The sequence below is a fragment of the Mus caroli genome, chromosome 8, assembly GCF_900094665.2.
Source record: "Mus caroli chromosome 8, CAROLI_EIJ_v1.1, whole genome shotgun sequence".
In the NCBI taxonomy this organism is placed as follows: Eukaryota; Metazoa; Chordata; class Mammalia; order Rodentia; family Muridae; genus Mus; species Mus caroli.
Window position 1 is genome coordinate 118,168,670 of NC_034577.1, and position 24,585 is coordinate 118,193,254.

General features: G+C 44.2%; 1 protein-coding gene across 11 annotated transcripts in view; it reads left to right on the plus strand.

The window, feature by feature from the left end:
• The first annotated feature begins 9,977 nt into the window (after positions 1-9,977).
• The window catches only part of Pard3 (par-3 family cell polarity regulator), a 542,245-nt gene continuing 527,637 nt past the window's right edge, over positions 9,978-24,585 (plus strand). For 5 of the 11 annotated variants that reach the window (XM_021170616.2, XM_029480762.1, XM_029480764.1 and 2 more), the window contains exon 1: positions 9,983-10,376. In XM_021170616.2, the coding sequence (XP_021026275.1) occupies positions 10,257-10,376 (120 nt within the window). In that variant the 5' untranslated portion in view covers positions 9,983-10,256. Of the gene's footprint in view, positions 10,377-24,585 lie in introns of all 11 variants that reach the window. The other 6 variants (XM_021170610.2, XM_021170613.2, XM_021170615.2 and 3 more) reach the window with 5 other exon arrangements.

Genomic DNA, 24,585 nt, shown 5'->3' on the forward strand with positions numbered 1-24,585 from the left:
TCATTCTTCTTGAGTTTCATGTGTTTTGCAAATTGTAACTTATATCTTGGGTATTCTAAGTTTCTGGGCTAATATCCACTTGTCAGTGAGTACATATCATTTGAGTTCTTTTGTGATTGGGTTACCTCACTCAGGATAATGCCCTCCAGGTCCAACCATTTGCCTAGGAATTTCATAAATTCATTCTTTTTAATATAATATATTCTTTTAACTCTACACAGCTTCTCACCTTAAAAAAAACTTTGTGTGTGTATGTGTGAGTGAGTGTGTGTATGTGTGTGTGTGTGTGTGTGTATGTGTGTGTAGGGGAGGTGGGGTTAGGGAACAGTTCTCTCTGTCTCTAATCTTTGGGTCCCATGGATAGAACTCAGATTGTCAGGCTTGGTGGCAAGCACATTTACCCACTGTTCCTTGATCTAAGCCAGAGACCTGTAAACATCTGTCGCAAATGACTGTGAAAATTTATGTTTCATAGACCATCTGCTCTTTCTTGAAATTGCTTATCTGGCAATATAGCACTCAATCAACGCCCTGACACACACACACACACACACACACACACACACACACACACACACATGCGAGCACATCTATGTCTTAGCTAACATTTATCTATAAACACTGACATTGGAATTGCATGTAAATTTCACATCTCAAATTTTTGTTGCTGTGACTTTTTCATAACCACTTAAAGGGGGCAAAACTGAAAACAGAGCCAAAATTCTTAGTACACAGGGCACACAAAGACAGATGGTGGGCCCGATTAAGACTTCAGGCCACAGCTGACCAGCCACACTCGCAGTGGACAGCTGCTGCACACACAGCTGGCATTTACTATTTTTAAAACAATAACAACTGGGCCTGGAGAAATGGCTTACCCATTAAGAACACTGGCTGTTCTTCCAGAGGCGCCAGGCTCAATTGCGAGCCCTCACAGGATAGCTCACAACCATATGTAATTCCAGTCCCAGGCCATCTGATACCCTCTTCTGCCCTCTGCAGATACTGCATGCACGTGGTGTACAGACATACATACTTGCACGACACCCAAACACATAGGAATAAAATGAAAAAAAAAAGTTAAATAAGACCTCAACTTAGGAGTCACAATGACATCTTTACAAAGCTGCTCTCTGAAGTGACGGTGACGTCATAGATTCACTAGGCAAAAAGATTTCCAAGTAACGAATGCAGTGGTGATCATAACAGAGACAGAGAGACAGAGACAGACAGACAGACAGAGACAGAGATGACAGAGATTGATTGCTTGGCTTGAATGCATTAACAGGAACCCAATGTTTTATATTCAGCTGTAACTGGACCTAAACTGGCTGGAGGCACCTTTGAAAATGAGTTACCAGATGCAACTTCTACCAGGTCTTCATGCTTGCACAGCAAACACTTTACCTACTGGAATCTCAGTGCTATAACATCCTTTGTGATTGAGGTTGGTTTGTGATCGAGGCCTCTGCTGTGAAGTAAACAGCCCTGACACTACAGTGGTCAACAAAACAGACTTGGTGTGGTCTCTTTTCTCAGGTGTCTTTTAGTTAGGGTTTTACTGTTTCGAAGACACACTATAGAATTCTTATAGGGGGAAACATTTAATTGGGGCTGGCTTGCAGGTTAAGAGGTTCAGTCCATTATCATCATGGAGGAAAGTATGGCAGCATCAAGGCAGACATGATGCTGAAGAAGGAGCTGAGAGTTCTACATTTTGTTCCAAAGGCAAACAGGAGAAGACTAGCTTCTAGGCAGCTAGGATGAGGGTCCATGCCCATAGTGACACACCTACTCCAACAAAGCCACACCTCCTAATAGTGCCACTCTCTGGGCCAAGCATATACAAACCATCACATCAGATTTTTGGAGAGACATGTAGCTAATCAATAGTTGCCCAGGTATTAAATGTTGCTAAGTTTTAAGGAAAAGAATAAAACTACAGGCTTTGAGAGGAACAGAGAGAATTTACTATTGGCAGGAGTAGATGCCTGAAGGATATGGGATCAGAAGCCAGGTAGAGGCTATGAAGAACATTTTGGAATTTGGAAACAGCAAGTTGCAAAGGCCTTGAAGCACGAGTCTACTCAGTCTGGCTAGGGATCAGCAGAAAGATTAAGCATACTGAGCGGAATGAACAGGGGAGCTGAGGCGAAGGGAGTTGGAAATTAAGTCTGGATCACCTGGGCCCTTGTAGAGCATATGAATATAGGGGTTCTGTTTCTGAATTGCAGGTATCTGAGAAGAAAATTGGCATTGCCTGGTGTCTTCATTATTTTCCTATGGCTTTGATACAACTCCATGACAAAAGGCAACTTACAAAAGAAAGCTTTCAATTGAGTTGTTAGTTCCCAAGATCTATATCTAGTCTATGACAGACAGCAGAGCCAAAGCGTGCTGGAAGGGATGGTTAAGACATTTGAAACCCATAAAAGGAGGCAGAAAACAGGTCGTTTGAAACCTCCAAGTTTGCCACCAGTGACACACTTCCGCCAACAAGATCACACCTCCCAATCCTTCCCAAACAATTCTACCAACTGAGGACCAAGTAGCTAAGCATATGAGTCTATGGGGACCATTCTTATCCAAACCAACACACATGGGGTGAAAATTAGCCAATGGGAAAGGAGGACTGGACTACAACAGGGAAATCTGTTATTATTTTTTTTTAAATAATGTATTCTTTTTTTTTTTTTAAAGATTTATTTATTGATTATACGTAAGTACACTGTAGCTGTCCTCAGACACTCCAGAAGAGGGAGTCAGATCTCTTTACAGATGGTTGTGAGCCACCATGTGGTTGCTGGGATTTGAACTCTGGACCTTCGGAAGAGCAGTCGGGTGCTCTTACCCACTGAGCCATCTCACCAGCCCGAAATCTGTTATTATTTTTGGCTTCAAAGATTTCCTGCTGTGGGTCCTGGATCTGCGCTTATGGTGTTCCTCCCGTGTATACCTTCATGGAAGTAAGCATGGGGTCTCTGATTGGGCACTGACGTCCCGAAGCTCGAGATCCGTGGTAGCAAGTTTTGAACTTAACAGGGTAGCTGACAGGAGTGCACCCATCTTAGTACATTTTGTTTTACATTTATTGTGTGTATTTGTGAACATGTGTAGAGGTCACAGGGCAATTTGTAGTCAAGTGTTGTCCTTCCATCCTGGTCAACAGCTTGGCCTGCCTTTGCTATCTGCAAAGAATAAAGCTTCACACAGAGCCATTTCTCCATGCCATTGAGTTCTGGGAATTCTGCCTCCATTCAGGCTAACCACCAGGAGGTAAATGGATTTGACTTATGTTCTGGATGCTCCAGCAAAATGGCTTTAAATGGAGTTGAATTGCTGGGTCTTTTGTGTGCTTGTCTGTTTGCTTATAGACAAGATCCTATGTATCTGATTTTGGGTTCTCCAGAACCGAATAAAAAGCAGGCATAGTGGCACGTGCCTAGAGAGGCTGACCCAGGAGCCTCTCAAAGGGAGCTGAGTTTGGGCAGGGGAGAACTTGGATCGACTACAGTCAGTGTATATAGGACATGTGCTGTCAGCTCAGGCTGATGAGTCGGCTGTCATTTGAGGACACTAATGAAAGAGGAGATCAAAGTTCTGGATCTGAGATGATTTGGACCAAGGAACACTGACAGGGTCTTTCTCGTCCTATGCACTTCTGTCTTTCCTCATGCCTGTGTCTGATGATTTTGTTTGACACTTTGAAGATCATTATGTTAATACTCTTTTTTCCCCCCTTCTTGTTGGTTTTGCTTGCCTTTGCGTATCATTAATTATGGAAGTCACATGAACTCCTGTGCTCAGCGGAAAAACCATGCTTTTACAATTGAATTTAATGTTCCTTAATAATAGGGGGCTGTACTGAGCCTTTGGACAGTATTATGTGCCGTGTGCACGTGTGTGTGTGTTCATAAATGTGTGCAGGGAGCTAGAAGTCAATTTTGGGTGTCTTCCTCAACTCCAGCAAAATGTCTCTTAATGGAGTTGTGGTCATTTTCTGCCTGTCTGTTTTGCTTATAGATAGAGCCCTATGAAGCCCCATCTTGCCTTGAACTCAATATGTACTTCTAAGTGGGCACTTTACCTAATGAGTTAAACCTAGCACAACCTTGAACTTTTGATGCTTCTGACTCCACCTCTAGAGTTTTGAGATTACACGTGTTTACCACCATGCCCAGGTTTTTATGTTGCTGGGAACTGAACCCAGGGCTCCATTCCATGACTTTTTTTTTTTAACATTTATTTCTTGTTATTTATAATTTTGTGTATGAGTTTATGGGTGCATGTGTGATGTAGGTGGAGGCCAGAGAACAACTCGTGGAAATTGGTTCTTTCCTCCTACCATGTGGATAACTGGAATTGAACTCATGTTTCCAGATTCTGCAGCAATTGCCTTTAGTCCACTGGAGCCACCTTACATTTTAAATGGTCCATTTAGCCAGATTAGGTGGCTAGTGAGTTCCTGAGATGCGTCTGTCTCTGCCCTCCAGTGCTACAGTGTCTTTTATGGGGTGCTTGCACAGTAAGTACTTACTGAGTCTTCTCGTCATTCCTTTTGAAACACGGTCTCATGTAGATTGGGTTGATCTCAAACTCAATATGTAGCTGAGAACAATCTTTGCCTGCATGTTTATTTTTATATGTGTTGGTATTTTGCCTGCATTTTTCTGTGTGAGGGTGCCAGATATTCTGGAACTGGAGTTATAGACAGCAGTGATCAGCTGTGTGGGTGTTGGAAATTGAACCTAGATCCCCTGGAAGAACAGCCAGTGCTCTTAATTGATGAACCATCTTTCCAGCCCCCCTGACAGTTTTGAATGTTTCCCTTGTCTCCAATTCTTGAGTCCTGGGGATTATAAGTATGTGTCACTATGCCTGGTTTATATAGAGCTGTGGATCAAATCTAGGCAGGGCTTTGTACATTCTAGGCAAGCACTCTGACAGCTGAGCCCTAGGCCCAGTCCCATCTTTGCTCGTTATCCTTTGTATTATTGTGAAAGTTGAAACATGTCAGGATGATATCTGCTATCCATTCCTCCATATTCCATCACTCATATACCCCTCATCCAGTCATGAGGCATGAGCTGAGTCCACCTTGTGAAAGCAGTTTCTGCCTCAAAGAGTTCAATTCATTGGTGACTCTCTTCTTTGACAGCACACTGTGATCTTGGCTTCTAGTGGACCTGTACTCCAGAACTATGCTGTCCAATGTGGCCTCCACTGACCACAAGTAGCGACTGAGCTCTGGGGATTTGGCTGATTCAAACTGAGCTGTGCTTTGAATATCAGTCACACACAGGATCAAAATTACCTAGCCAAGAAATATGAACATGAAGACGTATTAAATTGTAAGTACAATGCAGCACTTGTGAGGATGAGTCAAGAGGATTACAAGTTTGAAGCAGAACTGGGGGGGGGGGGCACTTTAGTAAGTTTTTGGCCAGCCTGGACTATTAAGCAAGACCCTTTCTCATTGCTATACATTGGAATGTCACAATGTAGTATCGTTGGTTAAATACATTACATTGTTATCATTAATTTCATTTGTGGCCATTAGTTACTTATGATACATAAAATGTTAACTATTGTTACTTGTATACATAAAAATGTACAGTGTGTTTCACTGGGATGCAATTAGAAGGCCTGTTTTCTTCTGTGTCAGAGGGACTGAGTAGTTTCTTTGGTATCTGCATGGTTGCTATTCTGTAGCATGTGAGCATATTTCAGCTTCCATCCATTCATTTCTGAAATCTTTACTAGATTGGACTCCTCTTGAATGAGTGTGACAGATCTGAATGTCCTAATTCATGAGGGAAGACATATGGTGGTGTAAACATTTCTTGGATGTGTAATCAAAGAGTAAGCAGTGCATATGTGTGAAATGCTGGCGATAATAATCTTCACAGGATGGCTACATTTCAAAAACCTTTCACAAGTTTTTATTCTTTTATTCATGTATGTATATGCTTTTCACATGTTGTTGTTATTCTTTGTGTGTATTCATGCATGTGTGTATGCATGTGAAGGCCAGAGGACAGCCCTCAGTGTCCTCAGTTGATGGTCATATATGTATATGTGTGTATGTATATTATATATGCACTCTCCAAGTAGATCAGTGAGCCCCAGGGGTCCACCTGTCTCTTCTTCTCCACACTGAGGTTAGGCACTATGTTTACAAGTGATACCACCAAATCTGGCTTTTGTTTTTGTCCCTCTCAACCCCACCCTAGGTTTCTGGGGATTGAATGGAGCCATCTTCTCAGATCCTAACTCCTTCATTTTCAATTATTAACTTTCTCAGGGTGAGCTGTTTGGTACAATGATTTTCTGACACATATGGAGTGTGTGAGTGTAGCTGGATAAAATTGAAGTTATATTCTGTGCGGTCACATGTACCCACCCAAGCATAGGCACAAAGCCCAGATAAACCCTAATTAATTCTCAGAACTCTCTGGGGTATTTATAACCAATTGAATCAATTAGCTGTGAAACAGAAATACAGACAAAGGCCGTGATTATTTTTTTAACTAGAAACTGTAGACTTTAAGAAAGTAAACAAATTATAAGATATTTACACAACAACATTTGACCCCTGACTTTCATAATTTTGCTTCTCAAAGAGATCAGGTTTGCTTTAATGCTTACCTCAGACGAGAAGCTATTTGCTAAGCTGAATATTTTATTGACCTGAAGGAGGTCTGGCTATGATCCATCTTTATAGCTAGATGTTATTTGAGGAATATAGTGGCAGAAATAAATTAATTATTTGTCATAGAATTTTGTGAAGTTTTTCAAGACAGCAAAGGGTCTGGCATCTAAATAATTATGAAGCATTAATTTTTAATGAATTTTAATATAGAGATTCATTGCATATATATGTATGTAAAGAGTAGGGACTAATGATATATCTGAGTTGGTAGAATGCTTGGTCAGAATGCATAAAGCCCCAGATTATACCACCAGCATTTCCTAAACCAGGGACGGTGGCCCATGCTTGTAATCCAGCACTCTGGAGGTAGAGGAAGAGATTCATAAGTTCAGGATCATCTTTAAGTACATAATGAGTTAAAGGCCAGTCTGGGACCTGAGAAACTATATCTAAAAGAAAAAATAATACTCAATATGGCTGTTTTAGGATCTGAATGGTAAGCTATCTCAAGACTCCAAGGCTGTACCTAATTCATGAGAATTCAGTTCCATCTGTAGGTACTGAGGCTGCTCACCAGCAAAGCTATGAGGATGTCACAGAACTACACAGGTGAGCTATGGGAAAGCTAGTATATGATTAATATTCCACTTTAAGATGTTACCATGTGCCGGGCAGTGATGGCACATGCCTTTAATCCCAGTACTTGGGAGGCAGAGGCAGGCAGATTTCTGAGTTCAAGGCCAGTCTGGTCTACAAAGTGAGTTTCAGGACAGCCAGGGCTATACAGAGAAACCCTGTCTGGAAAAGACAAGACAAGACAAAACAACAAACAAAAAAGATGTTACCATGTTTCAGGACCTCAAGTTGATGGTGTATGGCTGTACTAGGGAGGGAGGAGGCATGCTTCTAAGAGAGAAGACATTTGATTGACATCTTTTTAGTTGCTTATCAAAGCTTGGGGCATCTTCAACTATGATGCACAAGATTAATGATCATATTTCTATTCAGCTAGCCAGATAAAGTCTTAATCTTTATTATTATTATTACTAACAGTACAGGGTCTCATGTAGTCCAGGCTGTTCTTTAACTTGCTATGTTTCTGCAAATTACTTGCTATGTGTTGGGGTTACAGATGTGAAGTTTTTATGGAGTGCTAGAGATCAAACTCAGGGGGTTGAACATATTAGACAAGCATTCTACTTACTATATTCCAGTCCTTGTCTAGTTATGTCTTCGGCTTCTTTGAGATATCTTTGCTTACTGCTCTCCAATCATTTGATGTCCTGCCCAGGCTTTGTTGGCATACTATATACCATGGCCACTAGACTCTGCTATGTTACAGGCTCTCACATACTAGCATATATATATATATATATATATATATATAATATGTCATATATAATGTGTCATATAACATAGCATATATAATATAGCATTAAGATTTTTTAATATACAATTTTGTTTGATCCTTACAATTTATGAGATGCATCTCACCAATTTCTTTCCTCAGCTGGCAAAGACAAGGCTGGGGAGAGAGGTAACATCATAGTTGAAAGTACTATTGTTCAAACTTAGAACTTAACCTAAATCAGTGCCTTTTTTTTTTTTTTTTTTGACAAAGCCCACTAGCAACTTTATACTCCTCCCATGTGTCAAAAACAGAAACACTACCTTTAATTACCCATAATTATTGTGGGTGCAAGTGTTGTTTTTATTTATATTTTATTTAATCTCTCTCTCTCTCTCTCTCTCTCTCTCTCTCTCTCTCTGTGTGTGTGAAGGTCAGTGGAAAACTGTTGGGGGCTGTTCTCTTTTCTCACCATGTAGGATCTGGGGTTAGAATTCAGGTAGTCTTGGTGGTCGGCACCTGGCAGGCTGAGCCATCTTGGTGGCCCATGGACACAAGTATTGCTAAGATCCCAAACAAGAAAACCTCAGCAGGACTCACTGACATAGTGCGACCAGGACGGTCACTGGTAGACAAGTTGAATGATATAGCCATGTAGAGATAATAAGAGTGTTTCCCATGGCTATGTGCACGCAAGAGTTCTCTTGTGGACTTTGGGAGGGTGAATTCTTGAGGGACCCCTGAAAGGAGGATACATTTGCTGGGACCAGTGATCATCGGATGGACTGAGAGCAGTCAGAAGGGAGAAAATGTGATGTTTCCTCTGACTTAGAGCCGCAAGGCCAAGGAGACTGTGCAGGAGTCTAAAAAGCCAAGGGACTTCTTTGTTTTGCTTATTATTTTTAAAAGAGAGGAGGGAGGGATGGAGAACCCTCAGCACCAGCTGTAGATGCTAAAATTCTGGGGACCACAGGAGTTTTAATAGGCTTAAAATATCATGCAAATTAACTGTCAAACTGAACTTACTGTATTGTGTGGGACAAACTCAGGTCAACAGCGACTCTCTTGAAGTTTGCCATTCTTTGAAATGGTTACCACAACGGTGGTAACATTTATTTAAGGATCACATTTTCTAAGTAAGTCAGAAAGCAGCATCAGTCACTTCTCTAGACTTTGTCCACTTTGTTATTAAACACCTTAGAGTTTGCTTATCACCCACTCCCTGTGGAGTTGGGGGTGTGTCAGTGCCTGAGTTTTTGAGGCAGCCTTAGCAGCGAGAGAATAGCCTATCTAGAACAGCCTTCCCTCTGATCGTTCGTACTGTGTTTTTTTCAGAGGCTTCTTAGATTGAGGAATTTTCAAGAAACAGATGTATTTGAACTGCGGTGTTAAGTCCTGCTTATTTAAACAAGTGGGTCACCAAGAAACTTTAAGGTAAATAGTGGCCTCAAGAGGAAGTACCAGGGCGTCCACGCGTCTCCAACCTCTCTCGGGAGCAGTCAATTAATCTCTGCTACAGAACAGCGCCGCCCGGCCTTGCACCGGAGCCAGGCACTTAGGATAGAAACCCTGCTTTGCCACGGGCAGAAAGAGACCTGACCTGGAGCTTCCTATCTTCGCTAGCGCGACTCGGTGGCTCTAAAGGCGTCTCCGAGCTTAAACTGCTTTCTCCCAGGAAGGGGATTAAAAGTCACAAAGAAAGGAAGAGGACCTCGCTGGAGCCCTCTGGGGGCGTGGGTGGGGCGTCCCGGAGTGGGCCTCCCATTGCAGCCTACGGCAAGTGGGCTGGAAGAGGACGCGCCCTACCCCGCGCTGGCCCGAGCACAGCGCCGCGGGCTGCGACGCGCTTTGCCGTGCGGTGAACCGAGCGGCCGGGCAGCGGCGGAGGCCTCGGGGCGCCCCGCCCTGCGCCTCCTCCTGCCGCCTGCGCGCGGTGCTGTGCGCCCAGCCCGTCGCTGCTCCTCCTCCCTGCCTCGCCGTCCCCTTCTCAGAGTCCCGACTGAGCGCGAGCGCCACACGGCCCCGGGCCGCCGCCGAGCGCGCCAAGACGCCGAGACGCCGAACAGGTGGCCGGAGGCTGCAGGCGCCCGGGCGGGGATAGGCGAGGCCAGGCTGGACATGGTAGCCGGGCAGCTCTGTGCGGCCGCCTGCTCGCGTCCCTAGCCGCCGGCGCGCCGGCGCAGCGGCCCCACCGCGCCCTGCGTACAGTCTCCCGGCCCAGCGCCGCTCCGGCCACGGACAGCGAGGGACGGCGGCATGAAAGTGACCGTGTGCTTCGGGAGGACCCGGGTGGTCGTGCCGTGCGGAGATGGCCGCATGAAAGTTTTCAGCCTCATCCAGCAGGCGGTGACCCGCTACCGGAAGGCCGTGGCCAAGGTGAGTGGCCTGGGGCGCGCGGCGGGGAGCGGACGGGGGAAAGGCGCGGGGATCAATATGGCGCTTCCTGGAGACGGAGGAGGGAGACCGGGAGGCGGGGAAAGGGAAAGTGCGGCAGCCGACGGCCTCGCCGGCGCCCCCGGCCCGGACCCGCGGCCGTAAAGTTCTCGGCGCGCTCCGGCTGGGCCGCGATCGCCACCCGCACGGTCCCTGGACACTGTCTGGGTCCTCCGGGCTTAGGAGTGGACGGCCGGGTGCCCAGAGCCCGCACGGGGCGAGGCAGAGTGCGGCACGCGGGAGGCGCGGCGCTGCCTGGCGGGGCGCCTTTGCCCGACCGTCCGCGGGCCCTGGCAATCCAGCTCCAGGCCTCTCCCGGAGCAGGCCTGTCCCGGAGGGCTGCCCACGGAACTTTGGGGAGTGTGGGAAGAGTTGAGCGATCTGGTACACGCGGGAGCCGCAGCCGGGCCGTGGACCTTCTATGTTCTTGCGGGATCTCCGAGTCGCGCGGGCAGCCGTGGTTGGGTCGGCCAGGCTCATGGGCTAAGGTGGGGGCGATAGAGTGGCTCCGGTGCTCGGCTCCTTAAAACACCTCAGCCTAGACTCGCTCCTGGAGTTAGAACTCCCTCTGGCTCTCTACCCCTACCTAGCTGGATGTGCGCCAGTGAGGAGCCCGAGGAGCCCGGGCTTCATGGGCCTGGGGTCGAAGTAGCCTCTATTTCTCTGTTTTCCTCATGGAGAACATTGTCTCCATTAAACCGCATTCCTCCATAATAGGTCAGAAGTGGAAGGGCGTTTTGTAGGTTGTTTTACCCTCTGTGTTTGACAACAGCCCACGCTGAAGTTTCGTTCTAGCACCTGAGGATATTTCCTTTGTATGAGAGTGGAATGTGTTCCCTTTGGTATTTCCCCGTCTGTTGTCTGTTCGGTGGCCTGCCTTCTGTGACTTCAGAACAAGCGAGAGGAGAAGGTGGCTTTGTCTGCCTATGTCGCTGAATGCTCGTGGGTCACCCTCCATTTTTCGCTGAAATTAAGAAAGGGCAAAGTGGTTACACCGTTGTTTTGTTTTGTTTTTAGTCTGTGTTGGAAAATATAACACAAGATTGCCCCTTTAAGGAGACTTTGGGGGATGGTTGGCAATCTGGTACAGGGATAGGAGATGCTGATTTCAACAGCTGTAAGTGTTCTTCCAGTTGGTCGAACTCATTGAAAAATCAAACAATGTTAGTGGAAATTGGGCACCTGTTTATCTTGTAAAGCTGACAAGAGGGGAAATCCTCTGTAACTTCACACTTAAGTGTTTTAAGCATCATTTCTGAGTGACAGTTGGTGATTTAATATTGTAAGGGAAAACCAGGTTGTCTTTGTACTCTGCAGACAAACACCATTAGTTGTGAAAGAAAAGAAAAATGGCAGTAACATATGTAGAATATAGAAGTGTGCCTACTTCCAGAGCAGAGAGCACGACCATGTTGACCTCTTGCTTTCCCGATTTTGTTTGTAAAACTAGCCATGTTTCTTTCATCTTGCACACCCTGGGCAATGGTCAAGTTGCCTGTTGGGAAATAGACAGGTAACTGTTTGACTGGCTGAATTATTAATTTTTCCATAGGAATGAAACATTTACTATTTCAAGTCATATTAAGTATTTATTGTGTTGTGGGTGTTGGGCATCCAAGGGATATGTAGGATTCTTTGTTCATAATAGGTTGTGAGAATCTGAGACAAGATTCTTGTGATCCCTCAGGTGGGGACAGCTGTGGTGTTTCTGTGGGGAGATGTTGTCCCCGGGATGTTGGAAGGATAGAGTTGAGGGCCCTTGCTGATAGGTGTGGACTATTCTTCACTATCAGCAGTGGCTGGCCACAGTAAAGGGGGAGGGGTGGTGAAAGGGTCCCAGAAAGAGTAGGAGGTCTGAGTGACTTATAGCTGTGAGAAGACCAGGTGGGGAAGGATGGAAGAGAGATTGTGACATTGGAGTAGTAGATAAGACAGTCAGAAATGATTTACTAGTTCCAAAAAACTCAGTTTAGGAGATGGTGTGTGTGTGTGTGTGTGTATAGTGTGTGTTTTTCTATGTGTGTGTGTTCAGAGGCCAGAGGTCGTTGCTAGGTGTCTTTCTCAGTTTTTCTGTGCTTTCAAAAGAAAGATTTGAGATGAAATATTACAAAATCTGGAATTCAAGGCCAGTCAGGGCTACATAAACCTCTCTCTGAAAAACATAGATTTTGCAGTATTTGGAGTTTAACTGTTGGATCACAAGACTTTTGACTCATAAGTGTACAAAGGTCTGGACTCATGACACATAGCTTTACTCCCTGAACTTGGAGGCAGAGGCAAGTGGATCTCTGTGAGTTCAAGGCCAACCTCATCTGCAGAGTGAGCTCCAGGTAACACAAAGCTACATAGTGAGAACCTGTCTAAAAAACAAACAAACAAACAAACAAATCACAAATAAGCCAAAACCCCAAACCAAAAAAAACGAGGGCTGACTCAGCCACTAAGAGCATTGGCTGCTCTTTCAGAAGACCTGGGTTGGATTCCCAGCCCCTACATCATTGCTTACAACCATCTGAAACTCCAGTCTCAGTGGAATCTAATGCCCTTCTGGTCTCAGCAAGCACTGTACGCATGTAGTGCACATATATGCACACAAAACATCCACACACATAAAATAAACAGTTGAACTTAAAAGTGTTTAAAGGCTTAAGGGGGCTACTTCATGTATCTGTTGTTTTTCCTCTTGGATAACCGGTTAGATAATGACTGACATTAATTTTTTACACTTATCCTGTCCTATATAAGATGACTAGGGAGCAAACACATTAACATTGTTAGTGTTGCAACTTCTTTTCTCCTATTTCTTCTGCTTAATAAAACAGGGTAGATCCTGTATAAAGAACTGGGTAGCCAGGTAATAGTAATATCTTGCTTAGGTTGCTAGGTGACACGAGACATGATGAGCTCCCACCTTATGGGGAAAATGTGGGCAGGCAAACCATGTTTAATCTATGAAAAACCCCATGAAGCAGAAGAAACAAAGAAGGAGAAGAGCTGGGCTTTAAAAATCAAAACAAACCAAACAAACAGAAAACACCCAGCCAAGCTTTCTGTGCACTAAGCACTTTGTGGTATGGTGGGGCTAATTTTCTGGTATTCTGTTTACGTTATTTGAGCTGTTTTCTCTGTAGGTTGAACGAATCAATTTCTGGCCAGCAAAATGCCATGCCTTAGCACTAGAAATATCTGTAAGGAGCCAATGTTTGATGGCTTACCCTTAGTCATATATAATGTATATATTTTTTCACTAGTGTGAAAACATTTTTGTAGTCATGGGATGAAATGGCTATCTGCCCTCCTTTTTAACCCACTATCATCAAGATTTAGTAGGTGGTTTAGTAGTGGTTTAGTAGATGCTGTGCTAGACATTGAGGACCAGGTTACATGGATGCTTCTACTGAGTGTGTCTGATTGGAGGACCATTTGTGTCTCTGTGTGGGTGCTCTGAGCCTTGTCATTTCTGGTGCAATCAGGACCTTAGTTTTAAGCGCGGGGTTTATTGAAGGGAAGCTCCGTACTAAATGTCAAGCTCTGGAACTTCACAGCAGGAGTCACCATTATGCAGTGGTGTGTATCATGTTGTCATTAGGTTTTGCACTGGGCTTGGTGGAAGGGGTGGCTAGCTGTGTTTAGGACCCTGCTTTCTAACTGAGTAGCTGAGTGACCGCAGAAAGCACCTGCCTTGCTGTGGGAGAGTTCTGGATCCTCAATTCTGTGGTGAAGTAAAAAGAGTGTGTGAACCTGGAGAGTGTATTCCCATCCTAAAAGTATGGAGGAAGGCATTGTGGGAACAGAAACATTGGGGTTTTGGAAGGCCTATGTTTGGATCAAGCTGTGGAAGACAGGAAATGCCTGGGAGAGATTCTGGGATGTCATATGGTTTGGTAACAGAAGAGACAGTCCAAATTGCTGATTGGATGAGTATGGCTTATTTGGAAAGAAAAGCTCCTGTAGTCAGGAGAAGGGGTTGAAGACAAGATGAGAGAGTGTGGGCTGCAAGCCCTTGGTTCACCTCTCTTCTCCTTATAGATCTGTCCTGGGGGAAAGTGTTGGGAACCTAGCTGTTTAACATCAGGCAAACTAACCTTACAGAGCCTCAGCTTCCTCATTTTCCCTGCAGGATTAAAAGGAGCATTGAGCAGTGGTGAATATGAGTTCTTCTGAATTAGATCTGCACTGTAGAAGCTGCTCAGTGAAGGTTGTATCACTGGTGCACTTTATCCAGGGAACACTCTTGACTTTTCTCCACCCCCTAGTTCCTGCTTGGCTTTTTCTTCTTTTGCTTAGACTGTAATTTAATTGAAGAATAGGTTGACTTAAAACCTGCTTATGCAATGGCGCAGTCAGAAGGGCAGATTGATTCATTGAGTGTAGTGGGCAGAGAATTCCAAAGCTGTTCTAAGTGTTTCAGATGGGCTGGCCCGGCCTCTGCTTCTCAAACCAGTCTCTTAAGAGTAACTTAGTAGCAATTTGTTGTTTAAAATACAGTTTAAAGAGGAGGGGATGTGGAAGGACATACCTATAATTCTGTTACCTAAGCACTGGGAGGGAGGGAGGGAGGGAGGGAGGGAGGGACAGGAGGATAGATCACAAGTTTCAGACCAGGTTGATCTGCATAGTGAATTCCAGGTTAGTCAGTGAGTGTCTCAAAGAAACAAAAATAAATAAATAAAACAACTTATGGACAGGAACTTGTAAAAAAAAACAAAGACAAAACAAAAAAACCCAAAACCTGCTTTCTTTGGAATATTACTAATTACTAAATTTACGAATCAGGGTTTTTATGAATACTTGGTGGTTGGTATGGAGTGTGTGTGTGTGTGTGTGTGTGTGTGTGTGTGTGTGAGGTGGAGAGGGAGGGGGAAGGGGAGGGGGGTGGGGTGGGGATAAATGCATGGCGACATCTTGCCACACAGTTGCAAACTTTTTAGACACTTGATGGAAGTTACATTGTGGCAGTGATTGAGAAAAGATACAGGCAAGAATTTTTTATAAACCCAAAAAACTAGTGAAGTATAAGGCTTTTACTTGCAACACTTTCTTTCAAAGAGGAAAAAGAAACTTAGTTAAAAGGCTGGTTTCAAAATTCAGCTCCAGATGCGCTCCTCTCTCAGAGGTAAGGGGCAGTGTCTGTGTAGTGATCTCTTGCTCTCCTGAGTCCTCTATACTCCTCTGACTTTCCTGTACTTTTCCAGCCTCCTCTCCCATCTTTCCTGCCTCCTCTGCCTAGAATGATCCCTCTCTCTTTGCAGGCTTCCATTGACCCTCAGCTCAGGCCAGCCCTGTCTGGTAGTGTGCTGTATGTACCTGGCTGTTTGAGGCTCTCTTTCCTTTGTGCTTCTCCTGAGGACTTCCTGCAGCTCTTGTACTTTGTAGAACTCAAAGATAGGCAGAGTGGGGCTGTGGTTCTCTCCCAGGTGAGATGGCTGATGCTAGTGCACTGCTTGCCACAGTCTCACTTGTTCAGCAGACGTCTATCATACAGCCACCATAAAGGGGGAAGAGAGTGCCGTTGAGAATAAAAACATCACACAAGTGCCACGCAGGAAGGACCCTTCTGAGAAGATACTGATTCCCACTTGCTAGTTAGAAGGGCCTACCAGCTTGTGTGTTTGTCGTGTAGCACAAATAGTGTATAATCAGAATTAAGGCTTAGAGAGCTTAGAGTGCCTGGAAGATTCTCTTTCATGTTAGCTATTTTCAAGGAGTTCAGTTTGTCTGTGAGACTGAGCAGAGCTTAGTCCTGGGGTTTGCACTGGGTCAGATTCAAGGCATGTGGCCAAAACAGTGTGGGAATCTGGCCCTGACTATACTTAGGCTCGGTCTAGTGCCTCCATTTCTTTCAGTGTGAATCCTTGGTGCTGGGCCAGAAGTGAGTGCAAGTGCTGAGGAATTGAGATTCACAGAATGAATCTGGCTGAGGAGGATCACTGCTTGGCTTATGGTGATTCTAATTCCTCATGGATGAGTTACTTGTTAGAGGTAATGTTTAAAGTCCCATATGGACCATTAACCTGAAGACAGATCCTCCACCTGTCCTGGGAGGCTCTTACTTTCCTGTGGAGTTGGTGATGGCAAATATTCAACAGATGACACACACGTTATACTCTCTCTCTCTCTCTCTCTCTCTCTCTCTCTCTCTCTCTCTCTCAGGGTTGGAAATGAGAGGAAATGGGGGGAAATTAGGGCAGTAGGTTCTTTCCATAGGTTATTTTCCACTGGGTGGAGTTGGCATTTTAGGCACACACAGTATCCTCCCTCCTGAGTAGCCATTAATTCTACATTCCTATCTGGAATAGGTCAATAGCAGTAGAACGTGTGGTCTGTATGCTAAATCGTTTTGGTGTCTTTTCTGTTTAACACAGAACATAGAAAATCAATTCATTTTGTTTGTTTGTTTGTTTATTTATTGTCCCTGTTTTACTGTATGGCTCTGGCTGCCTTGAAACACAGAGAGGTGCCCTACCTCTGCCTTCTAATTGCTGTCTTCTAAGTGGTGGGATTTAAAGGCTTGTGTCAGCAGGCCTGTCCTTAGATAATCAAATTCTAGTGAAAATAAATGTAATGTTTAGTTACTAAAGGAGGAAAGTGTCTGATTTTTTTCTATCCTCTCTTCTTATATTTCCTTTCAAACTTTGTTTTAGAAAGATTTTGTGGAGATGGGTTTCTTCCTTGGGGCTCTGCTTCCTTATGTCTGACCTTCCATCTTTTGGTGATTTATGCCATTAGGTGACGCTCAGGATGCAGCTAGTTCGTTTGCTCACCCATCCCACACAAGAACATCCCTGAGTTCAGTCTCCATTACTGCAGAGAACCAGGTTTGGGGAGGCACACCTGAAATCCTTTCGCTCTTGAGCTGGGGGCAGGCGAGTCAGACGTTCAGGGTCATCCTCTGAAACAGTGCAAGTTCCATATAGTAAGCTTGGGGCCTCTCTCAGCCAAATGGGGCCATGTCAAAGCAAACAAAAGCTAACACTCTTGCCTTTTCTCCATTCTCTGTCCATATAGGCACATATGGTTAGAACTTTAAGCTTCACGTCCACACGCCCTAAAATAGTGTTAAGTTCTTCTCTCAAGTTCTTTTATATGTAAATAAGAGAAGTGAAACATTTATATACAAATGTGGGCATAAATATTCATAGATGCATTATTCATAATGACACCAAATAGTTCCTGTGTTGACCAGCTGACAAATTCATGGGCTTAGGGCAAAGAGGATACAGAGTAACTGAGAATTGGTTCATTTCTTTATATAGATTTTAAATTATTTTTGTTGCTGCTATTGTTATCATTATTATTTGTTTTTCAAGACAGGGTTTCTTTGTGTAGCCCTGGCTGTCCTGAAACTAGCTGTGTAGACCAGGCTGGCCTCAAACACAGAGATTCTCCTGTTTCTGCCTCCTGATCGCTGGGATTAAAAGTGTGCCACCACTGCCCAGCTTATTTTTGTTACTTTTCAAAAGGTTAATATAGTTTATGTGTATGAGTATTTTGCCTGTACATATATGCATACACCACATGTGTGCCTGGTATTGGATTCCTCAGAATGGAGTTACAGAAGGTTGTGAACTGCAAAACGAGTTCTGAGAAATGGACCCAGGTCCTCTTCAAGAGCAGCGAGTACTCTTAACTACTGAGCTGTTTCTGCACAAAGATATATCTATATCTATATCTAATCTGTATCTATATCATCTATATCTATCTCTATCTCTATCTATCTGTCTATGTATGTATGAGTCTGTATGTGTGCAGGTACTAATGGGTGGCCAGAAAAGGGGGTTGGGTTGCTTGGAGCTGGAGTTACAGGTAATTGTGAAATGCCGTATATGGATTCTTGGGTCCTCTAAAAGAGCAGCCAATGATCTTAACCACTGAGCCATCTCTCTACCCCGTCATTCCTTTTATGAGTGATTAAATAGTCTAATTGTAGGTGGTTATAATGGTTGTTCAATTACAAATACACTAAGAATTATTCCTTTTTACTTGGTGAGAGAGAGAGAGAGAGAGAGAGAGAGAGAGTGTGTGTGTGTGTGTGTGTGCAGAGGTTGGTATAGACATTAGTATAGAGTGCCCTCAGTTGTACTCTATCAGGGTCCCTTGATGAACCTGAAGGCCACTGAATTGGCTATACCAGGCTGCTCTCAGGATCCTCAGGATTACAGCTGTGTTAGCAAGCCCTGCTTTCACATGGGTGTTAGACATGGACTGAGTGCCTCACGCTTCTGTGGCAAGCACTTAACTGTCTGCGCTATCTTTCTAACCCCAATTGTGTACTTTAAATGGGTGAATTTTATGGTTTACGATAATATCTCAATAAAGATGTTAAAAATAGATTACATAAGCCAGTATGAATAAGATTGCATTTTTAGCTATTTATAGTTCTGAAGCATGTCTTTGTGTGTCAGAGATAACCAAATACCCCTATTGAAAATGATTTTTAGAGATTTTTTTAAATACAATGTGATAAGTTAATTCTGTTTCTTCAAGTCTGTGTAGTGTATCCTGCTGTCTGTCCAGGAAGCTCTGCATCCCATGCACTTTGCTGCCACACCCCCTCCGAAGGCTTCCCAGGCCAGTGGTTAATGCATTGCATCAGCTCTTTCCCAGCTCCCCAACCCCCTTTACCGAATGGCAGATGGCATTTGACTGAGATGTCCCAAAGGTGCCTATTGGAAGAGCATTATGTGAGTTTGCTTTGGGCTCTCAGTAGCTCCCCCTTCCCTGCTCATCTCACTATGTGTGAAGGCTGGGCAGCTTCAGTTACAACCCCTAAGCTCCAGCAGCCTTTCTAGTCTGCAGGGCTGCTCCTGGGTTACTAGGGAAGTGTGACACGCATGGACTTTGCCAGGGAGCAGACAGGACACTGGATCTCATTCCACTAACCAGTGCTGTAAGAGTCTGTTGCCTCCCTTGGGACACATGCTAGTGGGAGTCAGGGTAAATGTGGTTTAAGGTGTCCTCAGAACTCACTGTTTTACGACGTGTGTTTTCAAAGGTGAGTCTTGTGTGCAGAGGTGACTTCCTCAGACTGCTTGCTTAGTGAGTTTTAATTTAATATTTGCTCCTACCTGGTGCTCATGGGCGCTGCATGTATCCATATACGGATACAACATTTTCTTGGTATATGTAACTATAAGTGGTTTTAGCAATGTCATAATGGTACTGATCCCCACTCTTTGTTCTACAGTCTGATATTGGGATGAGCTAAGTTTTGGGTTTGTATATTTTTCTCTGCTTGTAGTTGTTTTACATCTTTAGAATAGAAAACTAGAGTTTATTACAGGCACTGTGGTTCATAAAAGGCCCTTTTAAGATTGCCTGTACTAAAAATTAGTGTATAAGTAACAAAATAGCTCACTGTTCATCCTGCAAAACAAAATTTGCCAGCTTGCCAAAACGTGGAGGCTTTAACATATGAAAACCACAAAACAGAAAGTGTTCGTTTTGTGTAGGTGGCTGATATAAGAATAGGCTTTGTGTTTTACCTTTTTATGTTTAAAATAAATGGAAATTGGCAACCCCTGCATGCGTGCCTTTTAATTTTCATTTCCAAGTCCGATATCAAGCCTATTTTTTTAATGTAAGTTCTTTTCCAGGAAACATTTTCTTGCAGCACAAAGGCATTTCAGATGTATAATTTATAATTCTGAAACCCAGCGTGCAGCGTCATTGTGAGCGATGGCTAGCAGATTCCTGCTTGGCAGGTTATCCTTCAGCAAAGAGCGGTCTTCACTGCAGAGAGGAAAGCCGAGAGTACAGATTATGGTTTCCTGGCAGAGTGTCATGCAGGATGTGACTAACCACTAAGTCCACCAAAGATAGATGTAGAATTTGAAATCTTCACCACTTGGTTAAAGTTCCAGAAAAATTCAGTGAGAGCGTTAGCATGTGGTATGCTCGCCATAGTAACAGTTGGACCTGAAGATGGGCCTCTCCAGCACTCAAGTCTCTGAAGAACACACTTAATTATCATGGCATATCCTAAAAGGTTTTACTTTTTTTTTTTTTCCCAAGGAAACATGGAATGCTAATTAACCGCTGAGCATTCTGTGATGTTAGTTTTATTGTTCATGTTTTATGATTTACTGATGACAACCGAGATGTCTGCAAAAACACAGGTAGCTGGAACTGGCAAGTCTAGTGGGAGGTGCTTCCCTTGTTAAGCACATCGGGGTGACAAGTGACTGGGAATGGCGTTGTGTATTTAATGGTCCCTATCTTATTGGGTTGTTGCCAGGGAGCAAAGAGGATGATTGATTTCGTCATTTATATTTTGTTGCTAATGATGGGGTGATTGTGTGTTGGGCATCGAACCCAGTACCACACTAGGTGGGCGATTAGTGAGCCACATCCCAAACAGTTGATGTTACCAATAGCTGTTGCTCGGTCTTGCTAAGATGGTCACTGGTGAGCCAGGACCACTTGCGTGAGCTTCTGTTTCTTCTCCCCTTGATTAGAACTGTACTAGGTGTGGACAATTGGGTGTGTGTGATAAACAGCCTCGCTTATAAAACTATTCCAAGACACATTCATGTCTCAGCAGTCAATCGGAGGTTCCAGAGGTGTTCATCAAGAATGTACATTTATCAGTTTCCAGTTTTGGCTCTGTATGGCCCCCTCCTATCAGCAGTGAGCCTGTTTTCCGATCTTTGACAGGAATGCTGTCTTTCTTGGGCTTTCGTGAAGAAGTGATTTTGTATCATCTCCTTGATGCTTAGTCCTATTGTATCTCCTTCCTCCTCAAGTTTTGATTATTGACTGGACCCATTTCTAGTGGCTAGTTCATAAATCAACTCATTTTTACTTGATTTATTATAATCAAGTATTGTTTTTCAAGATGGTCTGCTAAAGAATCACTTTTTCTTCTAGAAGTTTTATGGAAATTCAAGTTTTGGTATATGAATCATTGGAAAAGGAGAAAAACCGTTCTAGACCCAACAGTGTACAGATTTCCCATAGCTACAACAGACAGGGGTGATTTTCCTGATCGCTGATCTTTCCTGGCGCTTGTTTTTGTTTTTTCTATGAAGCAGCTCTGTATAGGGCACAATGGTTTATACACTTGTGTGCCGTGCTTATGTGCTGTGGCTGAACACTGCTACAAAGTTTTACTTATTGCCCTGTGCTGGATTCTCCATGAATCCTTGCTATTTTCTACAGCAGTGGAAGCTGCCATGCTGCGATATTAAAGGAAGTTGATTAATATTTTGTGCAAGGTAGCTTTCTGTGGTAAAACACTGACCAACCAGAAACAACTTGGGGGGAAAGGGTTTATATTCAGTTTATAGGTTGCAGCCCTATAGTACTAATTTTATGGGCAGGGGGCGTTCTGTCCCACTCTAGCCGATACAGCTACCAAATAAAGGACATACAGACCTGGTATTTTTTAAATAATAAGCTCTTGGCTCTGCAGTGGGCAGGTTCTGAGATATTCTAACCTATATCCCAGCCATAGGCCTCCCCCCCCCCNCCCCCCCCCCCCCGTGTTACTTGCCAGCTGAGTTTTGCTCTGTTTGCTCTGCTCCGTGTGAGTCCTCAGGGTGATTTTCTCTTGGCCACGTGCTCATACTCCATCCTTACAATCCATCCTGCCTCATGGGGACCTCCTTCTTCCTCTACCTCAATCTCAAGTTCTGCCTTCCTCATTCTCCTGTGCAGTCACAGGCTCCAGCCTTTTATTATTCAGTCAGAGATTATTGGGGAGCATTCTTTACAGCACACAGGTCAGTACAATGTCCAGGCTGCAGCCTGATCTTGGAGCACAGAACTCAGCATCTCTATACAAAGCACACATGTCCAGTCCCAACACAGCCCCTCATCCCTGGAAGCACATTAGGAGGAGTTCACCTATAAAAGGTATACAAAACTTTCTTTACATGCTCAATCTTCAAGACACCAGAGAAGTCAGGAACATGGACAGGACAAGGTCAGGGTCCACTCAGGCCCGCCCTGGGCAGCTCCACGCCCTTGTGCCTGACGTCAGTGGGACGGGCAGGATCAGCAGTAGGGGTCTATCAGACTGAAGGTATCTCTGGCTCTGTGGCTCATTCAAGAGGCTGGAACTGAAGCAGAAACCCCAGAGGAGTATAGCTTAGGCTCCTTCATGGCTTGCTCAACTTGTTTTTCTTACATAATACAGGACCACCTGCCCGGGGCAGGCACCGCCCACACAGGGCTGGGCCCTCCCACATTAATCATTAATCAAGAAAGTGTCCCACAGACATGCCAACAAACCAATCTGATGCAAGCAGCTCCTAGTCCCAGGTGACTGTAGTTTATGTCAACTTGATAAAAACTAGTCATATACATTGATTTGTTATATTTGAATTATTTAGTTATTTTCCCAATGGGTTGCAGCGCTTTGTGGAGCAAGCAGAAACTTCGCTAGTCCAGTCTCCCTCTTCAGCTTCTTTAGGTATGGACTCTTATGTGATGTCATATTGGAGAACATCTTGCTGCTTCTGCCCACAACATAGGCTCTCCCTGGAACCTGTTCTGTCCCCAGTTCTGACTGCTCAGCCTCTGTTTTCCTGAGTGCATTGGCAGCAGTATGGTGGCCTGCTTTGGGAGACCTTCTCCTTTCTGGGCACCCAGAACATTCTAACTATACAGCCTGTGACAAAAAAAGTTTGTCTTTTACTGAGCTTATGCAGGGGTTCAATAACCACTGTGGAGAGTAAAGACCTCAGTGTTTAGAGGCAGGACCTTTGGGGAACTGACTTGGACTATAGGAAGCCCTCTGCATCAGGGTAGAGGCAAGAGTGGCTGGCTGGCTGGTTCTCTTTATTTGATACTTTAAAGATAGAGTCTAATAAAGTTCAGACTGGCCTCAGAGTGCCTGTGTAGTTGAGGGTGTCCTTGGATTTCTGGTCTCCCTGCCAGAATGTCCTCAATGCTTGAATTGCTACCACATTGGGCTGACACGGGTGCTGGGATTGGAGCCTTGCTCCCCGAGAGTGCTGTGCAGGCATCCTACCAACTGAGCTCCATTCCAAGTCTCTTGGAACATTTTGAAAGGCATCAAGTCTGTATCTTCACTTTAAAAATGATAGAAGTCGTAACTGAGTGTCATTTATTTGCAATATGCACAAGGCTTCTGAAGATCTACTGCATTCCTTAACTAATCAGTTCTGAGACGACTCTGGGGAATAGACGTCACCCGTGCTGTGAAGGAAATGGGAGACATTTTGTGACTCTTCTGATAAGCCTTTATTATATAACTCTATTGCCTATAAGCCCTTTTTACTCTTCTGTGAACCTCAAGGGGGTGACTTTTGAACAGCTCAATCAGCGTACAGGAACATAGGACATCTTTTGCTTGTGTAGTAGTAGTTTCAAGGGCTGAGAGATTGATGCAGCTTTTAATACTTAGTCCAGCTGACGGCACCCGTTGTCAATCACCTCTTGACTTCACCCAGGAATGGACCTATTTATCTTATGAGAAGTAGGGAGTGGTATCTTGAGGGTGTGGTGGGTTTTGGGCAGAGCAGGAGGTGTTTGGTTAGACTTACAAAATCATGGGCCCATGGCTTTATGTTCAACAGAATCATCTCTTCTCATCTATCCACTCTGGAGAGCGGTGCTAGCTCCTGCCTCTGAGGACCTTATAGGCCGTATTAATTAAAATAGTGCTTCTTTCTGTCTTCAAATGTATTTAGGAAGTTGCTAAGCAGCGATCAGATAATAAAGCCACTCAGCCAGTCACTGTATACGCTCTCCCTTTTAGCTTTTGTTTGTAAACATTGTTGCATAGAAAGTATATTGAAGTTTAAAGCTGTAGCTTTATTTTATTTTATTTTAAAGAGAGTCCTCCAGATGGATCTTATGTATTCCCAATCTTTGTGTGTGTGTGTGTGTGCACACAATGATGAACAGTGCTTTCAAACATATCCTAGGACCCTCACACTATTTGATAGACACAAAACAGTGGTGTGGGACATTCCTGTCCCAAGCATTTGGGAGGTAGAGGCAGGAGGATGACTACATGTGTAAGGGCAGCCTAATCTATAAAGTGAGTTCCAGGTCTGATGAGGCTGTAAATGAGACCTTGTCTCAAGAGAATGACATTTTTGAAAGACAACCTGTAGGGAAATAACTGGAGGAGTTTTAGACAGATTGTACAGATTGTAGCCCGTGTTCTTAAGAATGGTTT